The sequence below is a fragment of the Alosa sapidissima genome, chromosome 6, assembly GCF_018492685.1.
Source record: "Alosa sapidissima isolate fAloSap1 chromosome 6, fAloSap1.pri, whole genome shotgun sequence".
Lineage (NCBI taxonomy): Eukaryota > Metazoa > Chordata > Actinopteri > Clupeiformes > Clupeidae > Alosa > Alosa sapidissima.
Genome location: NC_055962.1, coordinates 15,368,812 through 15,390,472, shown reverse-complemented (window position 1 = coordinate 15,390,472; position 21,661 = coordinate 15,368,812). Strand labels below are relative to the sequence as shown.

At 41.4% G+C, this 21,661-nt stretch overlaps 3 protein-coding genes across 6 annotated transcripts; 2 read left to right on the top strand and 1 right to left on the bottom strand.

The window, feature by feature from the left end:
- Positions 1-1,347: 1,347 nt before the first annotated feature.
- Positions 1,348-11,415, top strand: matn3a (matrilin 3a). Of its 4 annotated transcripts, XM_042095152.1 has the most exons (8): positions 1,348-1,662; positions 2,872-3,516; positions 4,368-4,943; positions 6,511-6,636; positions 7,659-7,787; positions 9,823-9,921; positions 10,016-10,085; positions 10,472-11,415. In XM_042095152.1, exons 1-7 carry the CDS (start codon positions 1,497-1,499, stop codon positions 10,069-10,071), a joined length of 1,797 nt encoding a protein of 598 aa, XP_041951086.1. In that variant the 5' UTR covers positions 1,348-1,496; the 3' UTR covers positions 10,072-10,085; positions 10,472-11,415. The 4 variants fall into 4 exon arrangements, with proteins under 4 accessions (XP_041951086.1, XP_041951087.1, XP_041951088.1 ...); XM_042095153.1 differs by lacking the exon at positions 7,659-7,787; XM_042095155.1 differs by lacking the exons at positions 2,872-3,516; positions 7,659-7,787 and having other exon boundaries at positions 1,350-1,662.
- Positions 11,416-13,733: 2,318 nt separating this feature from the next.
- On the top strand, positions 13,734-14,913 carry ttc32 (tetratricopeptide repeat domain 32). Its single transcript, XM_042095157.1, has 3 exons — positions 13,734-14,112; positions 14,247-14,413; positions 14,593-14,913. The coding sequence occupies exons 1-3, from the start codon at positions 13,991-13,993 to the stop codon at positions 14,718-14,720; spliced, it is 417 nt and encodes a 138-aa protein (XP_041951091.1). The 5' UTR covers positions 13,734-13,990; the 3' UTR covers positions 14,721-14,913.
- Positions 14,914-15,062: 149 nt separating this feature from the next.
- On the bottom strand, positions 15,063-20,705 carry LOC121711502. Its single transcript, XM_042095151.1, has 21 exons — positions 20,548-20,705; positions 20,412-20,467; positions 20,218-20,313; positions 20,020-20,144; positions 19,776-19,922; positions 19,616-19,699; positions 19,344-19,508; positions 19,161-19,257; positions 18,852-19,072; positions 18,611-18,767; positions 18,323-18,531; positions 18,110-18,227; positions 16,883-17,082; positions 16,688-16,802; positions 16,443-16,612; positions 16,274-16,365; positions 16,002-16,135; positions 15,713-15,899; positions 15,454-15,595; positions 15,263-15,374; positions 15,063-15,180 (listed from the first exon to the last, which is right to left on the bottom strand). Exons 1-21 carry the CDS (start codon positions 20,565-20,567, stop codon positions 15,107-15,109), a joined length of 2,721 nt encoding a protein of 906 aa, XP_041951085.1. The 5' UTR covers positions 20,568-20,705; the 3' UTR covers positions 15,063-15,106.
- Positions 20,706-21,661: the final 956 nt, after the last annotated feature.

Genomic DNA, 21,661 nt, shown 5'->3' with positions numbered 1-21,661 from the left:
GATTGCTATCCGCGGATCAGCGAAGTTACAGGCTATGCCCATGCTTCTGTCACACATCTGATCATTTGCGGCACAAATGAATGGTAAGACTATTATAGAACCGCTGGCCGAAAAAAACGTAGCATTTTCCAGATTAGGAAATATTTCTTAATTGAGTGTGATCAAATAAAGAGGCATAGCCTACAATTCGGGGTAGAAATGTGAGCGCTCATTCAATGTCTATGTGGGTCTGCGCAAGTGAAACTGAACCTAATCATAAAGACACCTTCCTCAGCAACTTTTCTGTTCAATCGGCAGAATTGGCATTACGATCCACCCGACGTTTCCCTTGTCTACCCCGTTAAACTTCAGGCTCTCGTGTTTTGCTGAATGATATTTTACTCAGCAGATCACCCTAGTAGATGACCAAAATTACAGTCTCTAGAATTGTAGGTCAGAATGTAAACTGGGCCACAGATGGTAAGCACAATTGCATTAGCTTAAAACTATCTAGTCGAGTATAACCTAAAACTAGCTTAATTAAAATGTCACAGCCCATACTATTTTTTCTTTTAGAATATAGATATTAAGAGAATAAATCATTATGCAAATACTTTTACTTTTAATACTTAAAGTACATTTAAAAGCAGGTACTTTTTACTTTTACTTAAGTAGGGTTGTCATTGTGGTAGGCCTACTTTTACTAAAGTAAATATTTCTCTGTGTATTTGTACTTTTACTTAAGTACTGAGATTCAGTACTTCCTCCACCACTGGTCATGAAACACTTCTATGTTGCAAATTATATTTCAAACTGCCATTTTATTTGTTGGTGTCCCTCTCCAGGAGATGAGGCATGAACATTAACACTTACAATGAAATTGCACACACATTTGAGATGTGTTTTTAGTGCCTCTCCGGTATTAAGCTGTAGGGATTTGGTTGACTTCTGTCAAACAAAAGCTACGTTCAGAACCTTTCATAAGGTCAATGTTGGATCTGCTTAATTTGTAAACAAACTGAAAACTGTACTAGGAAAAATCGCGATTGTGTAGTTTAAATAATCATTTGCGCCATCTTGTGGACAAATCTAATCTATTCAGCGTGATGAAGGATGGTGAGTTGACTGTTAACTCTGACTCTAGGCTACTTTTGTTTTGACTGAAAAGGTCTATGTAGACTCCAAACCTTTTTGTGTAGGCATTAGCTTATGGTTGGCCTAAGCTTTGGAATTAGGCCTAAGTGAACTTTCAGAAAGCTTTACTTTTGTGACCTGTTTTAAAACAGTAATATATTGTATTGTAATCTATAACAGTCGTTGATCCCTAGATTAGCATAGAAATCACAGTTTGCACTTCTTTCCTAAAAGGGGGCCGGCTCTTGGGGAAACCCCTTGGATTGGACAAGAAACTTAGACGCGCTGTCAGCAGTGTCTTCAAAATGTGCCATCCTTGTAAATATGGGAAGCACCTCAGTGAAAGTAGACAGTTGGGAGCAGAACGACTATCGTGAGGCACAATGAGTCCCTTCATCTGCAGTCTGATCTACGGTCTCTCGGTCTTGTTGGTAGGAGTTTGTGGGACTTATGAAGTTGACCCTGCTAAAGTAGCGGCGCAAAGTTATGCGCAAAGAAGGACTGTTGCCCGACCACAATTCCCACCACTGAGAACTCTAAACCCTGCAGGTAAGTTTAAAACCAAAGATGCTTCAGTAATGCAATTCAAGCGTAATAATTCATATCGCTATGCGGTTTTACAGTGGGCTTTGGTTTTGTGCTCTGACATAAAAACCCTGGCATATTATTTCGCTTTTCCATTGATGGTCTTGCACCCAATGCTTAATTAACATTATATAACAAATGCAAGGTGGATTCCTCCATTGCTTGCATTATTGCGCACTGCATTTAGGACAGCACATTTTCGGAAAAAAACTCTTAAATTAATTTTTATGTGTAAAATAATAATTGTAGCTGTTCCATCATTGTTTTTTGATAAGCAGTGTACTGTGCAACAAACAAATGTTTGTTCCAGAAGTCTTTAAGCTATTTTAGAAGATATGATTACACAACTCAGACCTATTTAATTCTATTATTCACTGATTATTTTGTGCTTTTGACCTGATCTATTACTGAAGAGCTTTGATGTGATTGTGGTTATGTGGCTAACACTTGTGGACTCATTGATGGCCTATCTGTCAATCACTGTCAATCACTTGATATTACATGGACATGGCAGCTCTCTAATAATAGACATGCTAAATCACAGAAATCCATAAAAGGTCAACATGGGAAAGTAAACATATTTTGCTACACCTGCACAATGTGCACTGCTGTCCTTTTAATGAAATGGTTTTGTGGAATAGCAACTTCAGATTCTTCCAAGAAGGCATGTCTTTTATTTTCTTCAGTCTGGCTAAACATCTGCTGAGAATGTAATGGGGTCAGAGTTTCCCACTCCTGTTTAGGACCACGGAGGACTACAGGTCTTTAAGGACCTCAACTCTCAATGAAACAGCTTTCCGTTGCCTGTAGTGGATATGGTGACATTCAGCCAAACTAAAGCAGAAATGGCTCTAAATCGCACAATACTGTAGTTTGTTTACCTGTTCACTGGGACAGAAGCAGGAGTGGAACATTATGACCTATACAAGACCACGGGTGGGTAATCCTATCTATAGTGGGCCAATGGTACTAGCTGGTCATCTAAGATCAGTCTTTTATGCTACTTAGCAGATGCATATAGTTTAGCTGGTTGGACTGCAAAGCTGAGAGTCGCATTGGCCCTCTGCAGGTATGATTTGATCCACCCCTGAAGACCAGTCTAACTAATCACCTACCGGCAGACTTTATGTGACTAATTTGCTTTACCGCTTCTCCTCTCTGGTGGTCCCCTAGCACATGGTGTTAACTACGGGTATAATGGGTATCACTATCACCCCCATCAACCTCACCACCATCTGCACTACCACCAGCAGCCTCCAAACCTCCAGCAACCGCCGCCAAACTACAGCCAGACACCCAGGATGTACACGCCGGTGCTCCTCCATCGACCCTTTCCCCCTTTCTCGCCACCGGTTGTGCACCGTCGGCCCCATCCCCTCTCCCCACCCCTGACACACCACCGGCCCTCGGCCCCCACCCCCCCGGCGGTGTACCACTGGTTCAAAGGCCCCGTGCGTCCCGGGGTTCACCACCAATATCAAAAGCCAGCGCCCCCTTTTAAGGGTGTGGTGCCTCCAGTGGCTTGCAACAAACTCCCCCTTGTCATGCCACTGGTGACTGCCAAGCCAACTACAGTTCCCATAGCACCCGTGACCAATCCTCCTCCAACACCCACCCCAATGTTAGAGACATTTACTCTTCCAGTGGCCACTGTACCGCCGGAGACTAGCCCCCAACCATCGACCACTCTGGCCCCGGTGACTTCACCAGTGGCGACTCTGCCACCGGTGACTCTTCCGCAAATGACCCTGGTTCCATCAGAGCTACCGGTCAGTACCCAAAGTGGAACCATCACATCCGTCAGTCCTGTGGAGACAGGTAGAATATTCCACAGCTGGGTTTCCTTACAAACCCATCTGGTCCAAACGAAACTGCTAAGAACTTATGGTTCATTTCTGTGTATTGTTGAAATACTGTATGTCCTAAAACATTTCGATGTTCGGATCATTTTGATTGGCATCACAATATGAACACAAATTGGAACGCAAACTATATATGAGCAAATGTTATCGTTGTTGACTAACTGTTAACTGTATCTTGTCATATCAAGCAACTAATACTAAGCTTTGAAAACCTGGACCCCTTTTCTCAAAGACATTGTAGCTCCACAATGTCTTCTAAATGATATCTCTTGAGAGCACTATCAGAGCTACAATGTGTTTGGGGAAAGGGTCCCTGTGGATCTCCATTGGACAATAATCTACATCAACATCAACGACCACCATCTCATCTCAGTTGTTTACTAATGGTTCAGCTGTTTGATCTCGTAATCAGAAATTAGGTAATTATACCTTATTATTTGTCGCCAACACCTAATATGTAACTTCTTTAACATGACTTGGTAAGAGCATCTCTTGATAAAATCTTTCTACACATTAGCTGATGCTATAATGTCAAGAAATCAAGATAGTCAGTAATCTGTGAAATTTTGTGATCTGACATGCATTGAATGTTTCTAAAACAAATGCAGAATTAATGTAATATGTGACATTATGAAAGCTTTTCTTTGAGGAAATTTATATTTTAAGTGATATTCCACTTGTCTGTCCACAATATATTATTCTTGTATCAATGTTTTCAATATGAAATCTAATTCATACATGCTGTATGAAAGCATACTGACTGATATAACTTCTATTACGTACACTAATCTCTGATTGGTCTACCAGCCACTGACAGTCAGTGCAGGAGCCGCCCGCTAGATCTGGTCTTCATCATCGACAGCTCGCGCAGTGTGCGCCCTATGGAGTTCGAGAAGGTCAAGATCTTCCTGGCCGACATGGTGGACACTCTGGACGTGGGGCCGGACGCCACTCGCGTCGCTGTGGTGAACTATGCCAGCACAGTCAAGATCGAGTTCCTGCTGAAGGACCATCCAGACAAGGTGACCATGAAGCAGGCCATCACCCGGATTGACCCCCTAGCGGCGGGAACCATGACAGGCCTGGCCATCAAGAAGGCCATGGACGAGGCCTTCACCGAGCAGTCGGGCGCACGGCCCGTCTCCAAGGGCATCTCCAAGGTTGCCATCATTGTGACGGACGGGCGCCCTCAGGACCAGGTGGAAGAGGTGTCGGCTGCCGCAAGGGCCTCTGGGATTGAGATTTACGCTGTGGGGGTGGACCGGGCCGACATGCAGTCGCTGCGGCTAATGGCCAGCCAACCGCTTGATGACCACGTGTTCTACGTGGAGACCTACGGAGTCATCGAAAAGCTGACCTCCAAGTTCCGGGAGACCCTGTGTGGTAGGAGCAGGCCTGGAATATAATTAGCGCACCTCTTTTTCAGCCCTAAAGAAGTATGTTCATTTAGGGACTGAGAAATCTGGTTCCATTCATCTGTCAGACCAGCTGACCTGTTGTCATAGACTTGGTCCTCTCTGAAAATGACTACTCTTTGTTATAATACAGGGTCTTCATTTCCTCAGAGAATGGAACCAGTATTTTGTTTCTGTGAAGTTAAAGTTTCAGAGAACCTGTCATCTCAGCAGCTTTGTAGTTAGACAGTTAAACAAGTACTGGGCTTGAAAAACTGGTTTTGTAGTCACAGACATCTGCAAGATCATATTGCACTTCTACTTAGCATTTTAAAATATATTTTGTTTGTTAATTTATTGCTAATAATTTATTGCTGAATGTATGTTCAAGCTAATAACCTTAACTGTATTCACTAATTTCTGTCTGTCTTTTTCCAGGAAACTATGTTGTCTGTGTTTGTGAAACGGAAAACTTGCCCTGTTTTGAGTTGGTTCTGCAAAAGTGCTTGATGGCTGAAGTGTATGAGATGGATGTAGGGTGTTCATCTCTGGATTAATAGGGCTTGTTGAGATAGACAGCCCTATTGCTTTAAAACACTTAGGCTTGCAATTGCTTCCTAGACAATACAAGTACATTTGCAACAATTTCCACAACATGGCTATGGCAACACACAAATTGTTACTCTCATTGATTTTCAAAACAAGTGTCTTGTACAAGATTGAGTTTGTTCTCCTGACCAAAGATTATAGAGCACCACAAATGTGCACAAGATGGTCCACTTCCACTTTATGTGAAAAATATTAAGATAGCAATTATCAAGTGATCATTGCAATATATAGGAATATATTATATTACATTATTGTTAATAATAGCTGACAAACTGGCAAAAGGAACAGGAAGAATTGCTGTAAAACTTTTGACACTTCTGGCCATATGCCTTAGCTTTATGCAGGTTTTTGGTGCTTTAAAATCTTTGTTCTTGACAAGGTGTCAGTGTTCATAATCTATAAGTTGTTATATTATGGTAGTTTGGTATGTTAAAAATTGAACTAAAGAAGTAATTGTGAAAATAATTACGACGTCATAATTATCCTATAAATGGTCATGATTGTTGGGATCAAACTAATTTTGAAGTTATTTAGATATTTTTTAAATGTCTGATTACAGGCTTCCTTTAGTAACTGATTGTATTGGGATTTCTCTCTGTTGTGAGCTGTCTTTCTGTTGGACATACGAGGCTAATGTAATTTAGCCTCTTGTATGATCACTGACAAAAAATCAGGGATTATTCCTTAGCCTTTAATGTATACTGTATATGAACCACAAGCATATATGACTCCAAAACAACATATATGATTTAAGTACAGATGAGAATGACGAACCACTTTATGGGCAGCAACCTTACGTACACACACACACACACACACACACACACACACACACACACACAGACAATCACACTTAGTTACTCGGCTTAGTTACTTAGTTAGCCAGTGAAATTGTCCATGTGCTGCTTTGGTGCCTTCAGCGACTCCTAAACCATGGCTTATTGCAGGTCTGGACCCCTGCACCATGGGACACGACTGCGAGCATATATGTCTGAACAGCATCTCCTCCTATTACTGCCAGTGTCGGGAAGGCTATTTGTTGAACGCGGACAAGAAAACATGTTCCTTGAAACGTAAGAACCTGTGAGCTGCTATGAGCTACTAGCGTTGATGTCGAATCAGCTTATGCACACAGTGTCCAGTCCTGGCCCCAAAGAGCTGTATGGTTCCTATTCAGAACCAGTTAGTAGAAAATACTGTTATTATCAATATCAATATATTAAATGTATTTATATAGAATTCTGGTTGTTTTAACCTCTGACTACCAAAGGCTTGAATGCATCAATGGATGTATATGAATGCATCAATGGTTCTGTCTACACAGAACTGTCTCTGACATACAGTAGCCTACCTTAGGTTTTTGAAAGTGCAAAAAAAAGGGGCCGCTTTAGGACCAGTTTTCGACTCTGTACATTGTGTCTACTATGTCAGTGTTATGCTATATTTTTCCCACTGAAGAGGAGCTAACCATAGATGTGAACTAACTTAGTGGCATGGTTCTTCATGCACTCTTGGCTTCATCAGTTGCTTTGCATGCATCTCTCTTTTTGTGTCTGGTCTCTAGACCAGACAATTTGTCATTCAGTGTTGCTAGTGTAACTGACATCGGCTGTTAACAGTGGTGTGTCTGGAGTAGTTTTTCTGCTGTGTGTATGTTCTGCCAGTCGGACACAATGAACACAAGTTTATTATAATTTGTTAGTGAGCTGCATTCAAGTCCTCTAAGTTCACGAGTACCTAGGGTAGATGTGTCTGCTGTGTTTGTTATCAGGGATGTGGTGAAGTATCTTTGTCGCTTAGCGATGATAAATCTGTTTACCAGACTTTCCGATCATGCTTGACATGTGGTTGCAAAGCAGAAGAAAACCAAGTGATTTACATTTTCTCTAACTGGAGTGTCAGCTGTTTTGGGCAGCTTTTCTGGCTCACTTTTACGTTTACAGCCATTTGTGCCTTCTGCCAGCCAGGAGAAATTCTTTCAAGTTCAAGCAAAGGCCCGCACTGGCCTCTCGGACTAGTGCTGTGTGATTTCACATACTGCCTGAATGACCCTTTTGTTCCCAAACCTTTTTTTTCCACCCTGGCTTGTTTGCAGGTCAGGACCAGTGTGGCATGGGGCATGACTGTGAACAAATATGCATTAGCAGCACCTACTCCTATCAGTGCGATTGCCAGGACGGTTATGTGTTGAACAAGGACAAGAAAACCTGTTCCTTACAAAGAAGTAAGAACCTGCAAGTCAGCTATAACCCAGCTGGCTTCAGGGCAGGGAAACAGTGAGGTAGCTGGCCTCTGTTTATCACAGGGTCACAGAGTTACTCTAAATTGTTTATTTTTAGCATACTGTTGAACTAAAGGAGTCTTCTCTGGCAGGCTCTGGGCTTATGAGAAATTGGCTATAAAAGGGAAGTGTCAAGACTTCCACAGAGTAACTCTTCACAACTGAGTGTGGATGCCCTTGATGGCAGTGGGTGATACAAATGAAACTTTTTTAGTGTAAATGTCAGCCCGTATGAACAAACATTAGATTGAAATCCTCAGCATTCATCCGCGCATCAATGAAAGGAAAATATTCTTGTAGAGAAAGATGTGTTATTTATTTAAATGTACAATGTGTTCCCGAATTGCATATATACTTCTTTTAATTCTTAAGTATTCATTTGGATGAGGCTTTTATCCAAAGCAACTTACATAATGTCAATTATTATTGCAAGGGTTAGTCTCCCCAGAGCATCTCAGGGTTAAGTGGCTAACCTAAGGATTAGACCAGGTTTGCAGGCTAAGTTCTTAGCCACTAAGGAGCTGGGCTAGCATGCACTAGGAAGTGGACTAGAATCTTCTACACATCTGGAATGTGGAGCATTTGAGGGTCAAAGGACGAGCCTCTTATCCATGGCTACTTTCAGGTGTGGATGTGGACCACTGTGCCCTGGGAAACGACTGTAAGCAAATCTGTATGAGCAGCAGCCACTCCTATCTGTGTCTGTGTCATGATGGCTTTACCCTGAATGAGGACATGAGAACATGTTCCCCTGAACGTAAGGACCTCAAAGCCCCTTCATGCCAGCGGCTTTGAGGTGGAACTGAGTGCCATTTTAGAGATGTTTTACATGTTTTAGAGAAATTACATGTAAACCCACAAGGAATAGATTTATGGTCTATACCTGCTGTAGTGTTATCACACAAAACATCTTTGTCTTCTCTATTTATTGGTCATGATGAAGATGTTTATGCAATGCAAACTCCAAACTGTCCTAGAGACCTGTATACCTGAAACTATGTGATCTGTTCAAAAATATATAAATGCAGGTTGAGACTCTTAAAGTAAACAGTCACCATAACGTATGATACTGAGAACTGGGAAAGGTGACAATTCCATTTACCAGATAACATAATTGCACTGTTAATGTTGGTGTCTATAGCAACATTCATAATAACAATAGCTAGTATCAATTGTGGAGGTATTGGAACTGGTCTTGCCCAACAGTCTCATTCAACGGGGGTGGGGGGTGTTTCTGTTTGACCCATAAATAAACTGGTAGCTAGACGTTAAAACTGTGTACACAAGACCAGAGGTCACTAAGCTACTGTTTGTTTTGGTTAACACTTTAGTCCAGGAAAAATTGTGCAATAGCAGGATTTTGTGTGTTTGTTTGCAATCTTTAGCAGCCCAGCCCTGCTCTCTGGTTCTGAAATAACACAAATGAGTTATTGTTCAGCCATTGATATTTTATGCCACGTCTCTTCAGCCTTCATTATACTAGCTATAGTTTTAGTCAGGGGCAGTGTACTGCCACCACCATATAGCATAGTTGCTAAACATTTGTTAGTACTAGATTAGCCTCCATGTTCACCTAGCAGGATGCTAATGAGAGATGTAGCCTAATTCCATTAGATCTGTACGCCTAGGCTAAAGCTACATGTTACCACCGCCACTACATCTGGAAAAGCTTAGGCCAACAAATGTGCACCAGCTCTGACCTGCATCTGAACAAATATTGCATTCCTGTGGTGCCAGAAATAAACCATAAATTTCACAGGGTGAAAGAAGATTAAACATAGTCCTAGACGGTGACTTTTAAACCAAGTATCTCAAGATAGATTTGATGTTATGGCAAAGACGTGTTTTTTTCCCCCTTGACTGATTTACACATTTACTTTTCTGCAGTTTGAGAGCAGAGATAGTGTTTTAGTTAATATATAATGTATATGTATGCTGAGATACATGTGCTAAAGTCCCTGCCTCACTCTCACTGAAGAGGTTAACGTTGAAGTGATCCAGGACCCCTGCAAATGTGAGGCTCGCCTGGCCTTCCAGAAACAGACTCAAAATTCCCTTCAGGACCTTACTGCTCGACATATCCTTTGTGTCCTTATGGTCTCTTGCGTAGTATTAGAGGTGTTTGTTTGTGTGTGTGTGGCACCATTCCATTTCCTTAACCACGGCAAAACTCGCTGAAGTTACCAGGAAGGTGGAACAGCTGGAGATCGCACTGGGTCATGTCTAGACACACGAGGCAAGGTGAGCACCGGAAGTCTGCTGGTGTGGGCTTGTGTGTATTAGTGTGTCTAAGTTGTTTACTCTAAGAAAGCATGTTAAAAATGACACAATGAGTTGTTTTTTTTAATATAGCTATGTCCAGATATGGACAACACAGTTTGTGTTATTTTTAACACATTACTTTTGTTACACTATGTAACACAGCATTTGTGTAATTTTTCATGACAAACTTTTGCATCACTCTTACATATAATCAACACACATGTGGGTAGAATTAAACTACTATACACAATTCAAAATAAATGACAACCAAACAACCATAACTACAGATTGGCCATCCATTTTTATCTCTGTGCATGTTTGTGGCATTGACTCTCTTCCTCATCCCTGACCTTTGTCTTTTTCAGGGTTTACTTGGTCTGCTGAGCATTCAACTGACCATCACATCTTAGGGATCACTGCCATCCAGCCATCCAGCCATCCCTGTATTTACCTCTTGTCTCCGGAAAAGACCTCCTCTGCCCATGGCTCCCCTCAGAGAGAGCTAGACAAAGACAGAAAGAAAGAAACCATGTGCATCCTATACCTCTTTTTAATCTGATATCAACACTGTATTCCCTAATTTGCAACCCGCCTTTTTAGATTTGGATCCATTCGGATCAGCTGGGGATATCAAATCATGGATTAGGCTATCACCATTCAGACCCAATGAAAGGATGCAGAGACTCCCAAGAATTTATATATAGAGAATTCTGTGTCTCACCCCCCTGCCCTCCTGATTACTACAGATTTGTTTTAAAATAGAAATCTGGAGGAGAAAAGAAATCTATGTATTGTACTTCAGGGTATAGTAGACAATTATTGTTTAAGCTCTAATTATGAGCTATAATTATGTCATTTCATGACTAGCTAGCCTACCCTTTAGTGTCTGTGTAGAGTAGAATAAAATTGGACTCTGTAAAATATGTAGCAAAGTATTTTTTTTTCCATTAAAGTAGTCAGTTTGATTGTTAAACCTTAAGTCTGCACAAGTGCAGACTTAAGGTTTAACAATCAAACTGACTACTTTAATGGAAAAAAAAATTCAGCTTATTCGATGTATCAGAGGAACAAAGTGTTGTTTATTTATCAAGTAATTATTACTGAGTAAAGTGTTGTTTCATTTGTTCGCTTTAGAGGAAATCATCATTTTGGTTGGCTTTGATTTTGGTCTGGTTTATGAAACTGAATTGACCTAAACTCTGACAGAAAGAGATACAATACTGTAGTAATGTTAAAGTGAGTGGAATATATATCAAAGATACATTATACCTGCTCCTTGACCTTTATACATAAAAATGGAAAAACGTGAGCCTGCTTCCTTCTTTCGTAAATCACCTGCACCTATGTCATACAACGGGTCATTGTACAGATGTAGACACTGTTGGAAGTTTTATTGCTGGTGTGTGTGTTTGTGTGTGTGCTGTATGTCTGAAACGGCCGTGTGCTTTTACGACTCAATGTCAAGACGAACACATTTTCAGCTCTGGGAGTGAAATTCATGTAGGTCTTTTGCCAAGCCCATCTCCCTTAGACAACAGTAAGGTCTTTCATAAGCCTATAGCAAATATAGAGAGGGAAGCATCACTCCTCTCAAACATAGTAAAGCTCAATCTTCAGGCACTGTCTCACTTCAGAGAGTCTAGGCATAGTCAACATTCTAATATAAACCGTATGCATTCATGCTGGGAATATGGATTTAATGTTATGAGCAATTACTTAGTACATATTATTATTATTTATTGAGCATACTTTTCTGCGAATGCCAGAGGCAATATTTTCAACTTCAGAATCTACTGATCAAGAAGGAGGAGAGGAAAGTATTGCCTTATCCCTAAGATTCACAGCATGGATGTTGCGCAGACATGTGATTATGCGTGAAAGGAACAAAAAAAAATCTGTTTTTGAGCTCCAATCCCATTTTGGAGCTGCTTATAGAACCCATAACTCTCAGTTATGTACTTAACCCTAATGTCCTATATCTGTGTATATATATATATATATATATATATATATATGAGGTATATGCATAGAACAGGCAGTTAGGGGGGAAAAATGTTCCCTCCAGTCTTGCCAGCCACACACTGTCTGTGGGACTTAGTTCAACAAATGTTCTGCAGACAATCGCAAACACACGTGTCTCACACCTTATTTGCCAAAACCCTCACACAGCATTTTATACTTATGTTAAGTCTATGAACCTTATGAATATTAATATGAATTAGTAATTTACCATACAAGTCTGTGTTCACATTCAAAATGTATAGCATGGATTTACTATCAACGCCCTTCAGATATTAAACTGACACCACAGATACCTATACACTGTTGCCAGGAAATAGGATTCCTAACACAGTCTTGGACATGGATGTGATTGATGTCCCCTCACTCTCCCTCTCCCAAGGGAAGGGTGGACTTTGACGGTATGTGTTAATTCTCACAGCAAACAACAAGATTCAGGTGTTATGAAAAAAGGAGAAAAAATGTCCTTTCCGTCTCCTTTATAGCCTACTTTCTGTCTTGACCTATACACTCAGACTGATAGGCAAGTTTTAATCTTAGATACCTTCCTTCTATTCCTGTAAATGATCAACAGTAATGTTTTTTTGAGGGGTAAAAAGATTGTCGTTTTTTCCACAAGAGTGTGGTTATTGTTACAATTTACAAGAACTAATATTTGAAAAGCTGTTATAATAGCCTTCCTAATTACCTTTGTTTAAAGACTGACATTGAACCATTTAGCACAGGGAAAACTGTGCAGCCGCAGGAGGGATTTCATGTATTATGTTTAACAAATTAACCACAACCTTTTAACCTTTGAGGATCCGCTCCAGAATGCAGGCTAAACATTTTTGAAAAACCTACCTGTGCAGTTTGGACAGGCAAATGCCCCAAATCATAGGCTTACTGCAATAACTGTGAAAAACGTAGTGTTATACATTAAATGTCAGAGAAGCAATGGGACACATTTTCTCAGCATCAGGCTCTTTCAGGAATATCTTGCGTAGTAATTTGTTATTTTTGGCAGGTTCCCTTGACATACAATATGAAAATATGAGATGAGGATAAAATAAAATGTGATGGCAGAAGACCTCCCAAGTAACCCATCCTAGCAATAACTTCTGTTACCAATACAGTAATTTTAAATGTAGGCTACATTCTCACTAGGTGGCAGCATAATGCCAATGAAATGTAAAACTCACACGGTCAGAAACTACAGAAGAAGGCCCTAAGCAAAGGTTTGACGGTAGCAGAGAATGTCTAATAAAGGGGAGAACTGCCACTCTGAAAACTTCCGGTTTCTGAACTGGTTGCAGTTCCTGCTGTGGTTCCACATGAGGGCGCTCGTCCACGAGTGCAGAATGAATGGAGGTCTATGGAGCTGTACCCCTCAAAATCCACTTTTCTCGGGATAGAATTTTTTCCCCAAGTAAATTGAATATTGTATTCGAAAGGGGAGGTAAAGAAAACACACTTGGTTGAGTATTATTTGTTTAAAGTCACTTAATTGTTCTAAAAAGCCTTTCAAACGTGTCAATGACGTCATGCATTAGCACAATGCTAGTGTGTTATGGGCAACAACGACCCAACCTGTAAGAAATCAAAACGACATACGCACTTGTTCTTTCAACTTCTGACCTATAACCCATGTTGAAGTTACACAAACTACAATCAAATCTGAGATTTGTCAACGACAATCAGGTGAAAGACAAATTTAGCAGTCTAGCTCCATTGAATCCCATTCATTTTGCACTCATGGTGATCGCCCCCAGTGGAACTTTGGTGGAACTGCAAACAAAATTCGCTACAATGGGACTTAATACGGAGTGGCCAGGCTCTCCGTAGACGGGCTCTGACGGTAGTCTGCAAAAGAGTGAATAGTCTACATGGAAAAGGAAAGAAACGACGTTCTTAAACAAGCTCACATGGAGTTTAGTAACAAAAACTTTAAACAGGCAGAGGAATTATACAGTCACTTTGTCACGTCTTGTGAGAAGAAACAGTCAAGGTAATCTTATGAAGCGGCTAGGCGAACCAACCTGCTAAATCACAAGCTGCCATTGAACTGGGAGTAGGCCTACGCTTGATTCAACAACTAGGCAGCTAGGCTAGAGCTCTGTCAACTATGTTGTTTTGTTTCAGGAAATGTGACGCCACGGACCTCGCAGTTGCATTGAATAACCGCGGCCAGATAAAGTATTTGAGAGTTGATTTCAAGGAGGCAATGGAGGACTACACTTTGGCGATAGAGGCAAATAAAGAATTCGAAGTGCCATACTACAACAGAGGATTAATACACTACAGACTAGGTAAAGACTTTTAGAAACTAGTCACAGCATGGTTTATATAGGCTATAAGACAATGCAAGCTAGCTATTTATAAACCTATAGGTCTATTTATTGGGTTGGCCATGTTAGTAAACATTAGGCTACAGAAGAACTTTATTCACACAAGTGTGGTTACAGCATAAGTCACATTTCTTTTCAAGGTTTTTTTGAAGATGCCGAGAAAGACTTCAAGAAAGTTCTGGAATTGAATCCAAATTTTGAAGATGCCAAACAGAGCTTACAGCAAACAATAATAGATCACCAAGAAAAGATGAACAGAGGATACTAAGCTGGATAGTTTGATCTTACCATTCTTAAATGCCCCTGTGTGTAATATATTGTAATCTTTGTACAGCATGTATAAATCACCAGCCTTATTGCAACTATTTTGTATTCTCTAGGACTGAGGTGCATTTCTCTTGGTTCAAAATCTCTACTCAAAAAGGTGATTTAATTAAAGTGAAGGCTAGCCTACAAAACAAGTTTGTGCCTGTTACTTTGAAGCCTACCATATCCCTGTATATAGGCCTGCTTTACACATGTAACAGAACTTGTGCTACAGCTACCTAGTTAGATGCAAGTAGGACATTGAGTGAGTTGACGCTTCAAATAAGCACAAGACAGATAATAGTTAAAGGCAATCCCTTTATTCATGTAACGAAACAAAGTTTGATGTCATTTAGATACCAAGATGCGTCCAGAGGAGAGTTGAGCTCTTGATCTGGGAGAGAACTTTGCATTGCTTTGACCTACAAAACAAAGGCAAGGTAGTGTTGGACCAAGCAATCAGAATTCCATTCGTCACTCAAGTCACGCCAGCCAAATACTCACGGCTCTTAAAATTGCTCGGCTGATTGTCAGGGTGACTAGAGCATTGTCTGTAGCAGAAGCCATCACTTTGTCTGTTACGATCACAAATGGCAGCATCACAGTGGACATGAATCTGCAAGAAATTGAAAAGGAGCTTTAGCACAGTTCATAAATTACTGGTAAAAACAGGTTAATGAGTGAAATGGCCTTACCTGGTCTCTAAGCACCACATTATCCTGGACAAATGAAAACATCTTCATGTCGAAGCGTTTGAAGTGGGAAGGGAATTGGACGCGATCATCAGCTGTTACAGGATGCATTGTTGCCATATAACGATCATCTTGGTTGGGGCACCTGTTTAATCAAAATGTTTTATGCATGTAAACACCATGACCAAACCACAGAGATTTGCAAAAGCACTGCAACAGCCAGTAATTCATGACAGCATTTGTGAATATATTATTCATGTACCCATCAACAATGAGGTCCCATCGTGGAGTGGACTGCCTATCGTTTGTCAGTGTTGCCCAGCAGCTCTCGACGAAAAGCTCAAGCTCTGGATCTGTGGAGTCCATCAATTCAACTTCAAAGTAAAGAGGACGCCTCAAGTACTCCACCACAGGATAGTTCTCCTCTGAGTAAAATGTGTTGTAGAAATCTGGAAGAGAACATACAAGTCATCTTGCAAATAACCAAACTCTATGAAGCTCAAATTAGAGGGGGAAAACCGGCCCAAAAAAAATAAAATAAAAAAAAACACCTCTTGCTAGTCTCATGCGGATTCTCATCGCCCCAGTACCAATCTGGGTTAAATCCTCGTCAATTCCCCGAGCTTTTGGGACGAACGGAATAATCTTGAGGTCATCATTCACATAGTAACAAGAGATGGTGAGTCTGGGGGGGGGGGGCAGAGCAAATGTTCATGACAGCCATAATCAGTTAGTGGTCATGAGAAAGCCATAATATACCAGTTGGTGAGGGTGAATAAAATTCCCTTTAAATCTAGTATTCACATATACAGTACACACATACCGATACTCCGGTTGGGAACCAGTCTTGCCATTCTTTACACCTTGATTAGGCATGGTGATATGATTCTGATAGATCATGAAGTCATCTAAGAACTACAAAAACAGTGATTTTTATATGGAACACACATTTTATATTAATGCACATCCAAAAGCTTGAAGGGAAAGCTTACCATTCGGGCTGTTCCACAGGTGTTAACAGTGAAAGAGAAGGAAGCAAACCGATCGTTGCTGAACACTGGTTTGCAAGACTTGTCAATCAGGGTGAGCTGACTGGGGATGACATTCGGTGCAGACTCCACCTTCAGGGCCAGGGCAGTCATTGTACCGTTGGGGTGGCACTCTGCAGACAGAAATTCAGCAAGTATGGAATCACACACAAAAGTCAACACCAGACATATGAATGTGTGATACTGACCAGTCAAAGGCATGGGAAAGGTACAAGCCAGAGAGAAGTCAGTGAGGGTCCACTTATTGACTGGATCATTGACCTTAAAGTCCAGTCGACCACCAGCGGCAGTGGGAATAACGAACTACAGACAAGATATTCAAACAATTAGAAACGTGTGCTCTTGCTGATGAAGGCTCAAGGTGCAATATAAAATAAACTAACCGTAAATACAGCATCGGATGAAAGGAAGGAGACCCTCATAGTCATGTGTGTAGCATTCACACGGACATTGTAGTCGCTGGCCAGGTCACCAGTCAGCTCTCGCTTGCCCACAATGTATTTAAAGTCATTGCCATGACCTTCATGTGCCACGGTGATGTAGTAGTTCTCGTCATCACAGGTTCCAGTTACAACAGGAAACACTGCAGTGAAACAAGCCCAATTCAACACCAGACCAATGCTTAGTTATGGTGGATGGAATCCACCATCTTCAAATCTCCTGGCTTATTATTATTAACCTTTACCCCCCCCCCCCCCTTTTTACTTTTTCAAGAAAAAATGCGACTAACCGCTTAACATAGACATGTTGAAATAACTGTTTTGTAGGTCTGGAGTGGGGCAAGAGATGTATTTTATCAGATTCTTAAAAGTTTATACTTTGAGAAATAGGGGACTAAAAATGTTAAAAAAGCTCATTTTTCCCCCATAGACTTCAAAGGCTGTGATATCAAAATGGCCTAAAGGCAGCTGCGCTTGTTAAGCTCCCAGAGTAGTTCCCAGGCTAATTAGAACACTAGCACAGGTGTCAACTGTGAATCAACCGTCTCACCTAACACATACAATCTGGTGCTCCCTAAAAAACATCCCGTTTAAGTGTTTCCCGTATGTCAAAATAGTCACAGCCATAGCTCATGCTTTGCACATTATATCTCCAGAACGGTTTGACGCATGCGCTTCAAATTTGGTACAAGTGTTTGTATGGACTCAGATGGAGTTGATGTTGGAGGTCAAAGGAGAAGTCAATGAACACTCAGTGCGATAACTCAGAGTGCTTTGGCATACATGCCTGAAATTTGGTATGAGTATTTGTATGGATTCAAAGATGAGGTGAATTGATGTTGGTCAAAGGTCAAATGTGAGTGTTATATCTCAAGAACGCCTTGACACACAAGGTCTTTTGGTACGAGGGTTTGTATGAACTAAGATTAAGTGATTTAAATGTTTTTTCCAGGAATTTCCCCACCAACATTAAGCCAGCAGCTTTCCATCCACTATTGTAATTCCTCTTGCATTACATTCTAGTTGAGATGGATAATTAAGGGTTCCCAGTCAATTTCCAAGGGGTGCAACGAGCAGTGAAGTCTAACTTCTACTGGTACATATCTGGGTTCATCCATGCTATCAAAAAGATTTTAGAATTTGGTAGAAGAATAGATATGGCCATCATACCAACATCCTGAAGAGTCACATCCAGTGCAGCAGGATGAGAGAATGGAGACGGCTCAGGCAGGACCACCAGGCCGAAGATCAAAGAAAGGGTGTAGGTTGTGAGCTCCCGTTTAGGGCTCTGCAATAGAGATGCAAGACTAATACTGGGATGGGGTCCCTGATACAGCAGAATAGAAACAATCAGCACTTGAAAGACTCGAGTTGTCAACATACACTCTTCAGAACCACAGGGTCAGAGAAGGGCACTCGTAGACTAAAGGTCTTGGAACCATTGGGAAAGCGAATCTCTTGGACATTGAAGCCTCTGGCGTTGGCCTCGACAACCGTTAGTACACCAGTGGAAAAGGTAATGTTCATCAGAATCACATCTTGATGGAAGGTCCCCAAGACCACATCAAAGACACGCTCTTCAGGAACAGCATCTGCAGAGCAAGGATCAGGGTTATTAAAAACCATCCATGGAAAGAGGCGCAAGCAAAGGACAGTTATTGGGATACTCACTGGCAATCACATGTGGAGGTCTGGGCATCAGAGGGGTGGTGATGGGATACAAGACCTTATATTTGGTTAGCAGGTCAGAGCCTGCCTCCTTCCACACAATCACAACCATAGCCTCAATGGAGTACAAGATATGGTACTGATACTGAGAAACATGGCTCTAGTGGATGAGAGGGACAAGTCAAACACAGAAGTACAGTAGAAAGGTTCACTTTATTCCTCTTCTCCCAACAAAATAATTTACCTTGTAGTAGCCATCAGGTCCACCCACAGGCAATTCAATGATGATTAGGGAATCGGTCACAGACATAGTGTAGCCCTTACTGAGCAGCTGTGACTCATCGAGCTGCTCACCATCAATGCCCATGTGGACCTCCAGAGTCTCACAGGTATTCGTTGTGAGAAGTGGGTGGATGTGGCGGGGCACAGACCAAGTAATAGTTTTCTCAGTGAAGGTAAGGCCACCTGTAGAGACAAGGGGAGGGTTGACAATACAACTGTCGCCTTGCAACTTCTCAAACTGTGGCAATATTGAAAGCAGTTAGTCCCTTACTGGTTGGGCAGGCTGCTGCAGAATCAAGCATGGTCACAGACCATAGGTCCTTGAAATAGGTAGTTACCCTTAGAACGTTCATCGAGATCCCAGCAACCTAGGAGAAACAGAGTTACTTCATGAGCCAGAGAAGTCAAGTAGTTTTGTGACATTTAAAAGCAAACACAGTGTAGTGCAACTTGCATTTTCAGTGTAGATCTCAGTTGTGTTGGGACGGCTTCGGATAACAAGTCTTGTTGGGGTTGAGGCCACAAAATAACCAAGCTTTTGAGCCTCAGTCAACAGCAAGGACTTTTCTCTTGGGGTGAAAAAAACCATCCTCCAGATGCTCTTCTTAGAGGTCACAGCCTACAAGGCGATACAAATGCACATTCAAACACCACTTTTAAAAAAACAGCAGATTGTTGATTTAGGGTAAACCGGAAGACAAGATGGTAGGGCCAAAAAGAACTTGCCTCAGGAATCGCAGCCCATCGATCCTCCTCCATTTCGGGATGAACAGCTCGGTCAACCGGTGGGGGCAACCTGTTCACCGACACCTGTGAGCAAAACCATGCAATGAGCCGGCCATCCTTTCGAACTAAACTGATAACATTCAGGTCACTAGCCATTTACCTCCATGAAGTCCGCGTCACACAGAATCTCACGAGAAGCCCATTGGTTGTATTTGCATGTCCTGGACACTTCATGCATGTCTGCCTTGTCAGCTTTCTGTTCACTATTTATTGTAACACGCACCTTCATGTTAAAATCCTCATCGTCCTATGCGATGTTTTGGGGGGGGGGGGGGGTGAGAAATGTTTAGTTATAGTACAATACATTGGATATAAATAAACAAACAGAAACTTCAAATCATTACTTGATTTTGAGTGTGGCAGCTCAAGACTGAGGCAAAGAGTTTAACATTGCCCCAAGGGTCAACAGTCTTCCGGTAGCCACATGTAGGTGCCATGCTGGGTGTGATTGGGTAATAATGACTTCCATCTGCAAGTGCAAGCATAACTTAGTCGGAAATAATAAAATACAAATTCTCAGAACTACAAAAAAATAAACTCACTGAATGCAGCCACTTCAAGGTGGCCTCCAAGTGTAAAGGATTTATCAATTGTGAGCCTCATGACATTTCCAAGGCATTGAGGCCTCAGTCCAGTTGCTGTAGTGAAGGAAACAATCCAAAAACTGAATGTAGCAGCATAGTCAAGCTATAAAGAAATACTTAACTTTTCATGAATAAAAAAAAAAAAAACTTACTTTTAAAAGTTCTCTGGGCAGAGATCATAACAGCAACCATGAAAAGCCACAGGACTCTACGAAACAGAATTCAAAATAATTACAACACAAGTGAAGTTAACAAATGACCACATACCATATAAATCAGAGCACTTACCGTTGAAGAATTTGGGCCATTATCACAGAGAAAAAGACACAGCAGCTGGGGAAGCTTGAATCCTATTAAGAACGGCAGCAGCAATAATGGCTCAGACTGCCCTCCCCAGACACCCAGAATCTAAAGAACCAGAGAAGGATGCAGTGCATTTGGAGGGCCTTCTCCTGGCTTTTAAAGGGGGCTCAGCCCCAGTCATACACAAGTGAGTGCAATTGTGATTAACGAGTACTCCTCAATTGGTCATCAATGTCAGGTGTACTCAATGTCAAGTACTATCACACACATAATATGGTTCATTCATGCCACCTGGGAATATCAGGGATCGCCCCCGTGATTATGTTGCTTTTCCCACTGCGAATGTTTGTGTGCTTAGCCTTCGGAATGTATGAAAAGCATGGATGCCACAACAAAGGTTAAAGCATACGCTCACTAATCATAAATAAACAACTGTATTTGCTTAAAGATATGGCGTATGACACTTGTGAAAAAAAGATATGCAGCTTTCAAGTGACAAAAATGGCAAATTCCCAAGTTCACATTAAAATTGTTGGACTTGAAAGTCCACAAGGACTACAAATTAACTATGTGACAACAAAAGTGACCACGAGCCCCCAACTGGGCAACTCAGTTAGCAAAATCTTCCCCCAGTTTCCCACATGAAGTGTTTTCACTGGGAAAAAAGGTTTTCCCATGTGCATGAACACACCGTTACTCCTGGTTGCAAATTAGTGGTTGAATCCTAATATAGTTCACCTGTTGTGTTCAGGAGCCAGTCACTCAGTGGTTGTGGCATCCATGTTTTTCACACATTTTGACGGCAAAGCAAATGAACACTCGCAGTGGGAAAAACAACGTAATCATGGGGGCGGTCCCTGATATTTCCCGGTAGTGGACCACCTTACTTTGATTTACAAAGCGTGGAAAGGCAGAGCTCACCTGAATCTGTTCAAAGTTGTTGTGTGAATGTGTGAAATGTGTCCTCAAGACATAATTGAGCAAATATAGCTGCCAATTCACATTCTGTCCACTAATAGCATGTGATCACAATTCTAGGTTGAGAAGTCACATTTGGTCTGAATTAATAGTTTAATAACAATGTGCTATTAGTCATTTT

Excerpts from the sequence above, each read along its gene's own strand:
- LOC121711502 (XM_042095151.1), bottom strand. The coding sequence starts at position 20,567 with ATGGCCCAAATTCTTCAACG. Across the intron at positions 15,900-16,001 it reads CCGCATGAGACTAGCAAGAG|ATTTCTACAACACATTTTAC; the intron begins GTGTTTTTTTTT and ends GTTCTCTTCCAG. Across the intron at positions 15,596-15,712 it reads TGGGACCTCATTGTTGATGG|GTGCCCCAACCAAGATGATC; the intron begins GTACATGAATAA and ends TTGATTAAACAG.
- matn3a (XM_042095152.1), top strand. The coding sequence starts at position 1,497 with ATGAGTCCCTTCATCTGCAGTCTGATCTACGGTCTCTCGGTCTTGTTG. Across the intron at positions 3,517-4,367 it reads CGTCAGTCCTGTGGAGACAG|CCACTGACAGTCAGTGCAGG; the intron begins GTAGAATATTCC and ends TTGGTCTACCAG. Across the intron at positions 9,922-10,015 it reads TCAGGACCTTACTGCTCGAC|TCGCTGAAGTTACCAGGAAG; the intron begins ATATCCTTTGTG and ends CCACGGCAAAAC.
- ttc32 (XM_042095157.1), top strand. The coding sequence starts at position 13,991 with ATGGAAAAGGAAAGAAACGACGTTCTTAAACAAGCTCACATGGAGTTT. Across the intron at positions 14,113-14,246 it reads TGTGAGAAGAAACAGTCAAG|GAAATGTGACGCCACGGACC; the intron begins GTAATCTTATGA and ends GTTTTGTTTCAG. Across the intron at positions 14,414-14,592 it reads ATTAATACACTACAGACTAG|GTTTTTTTGAAGATGCCGAG; the intron begins GTAAAGACTTTT and ends TTTCTTTTCAAG.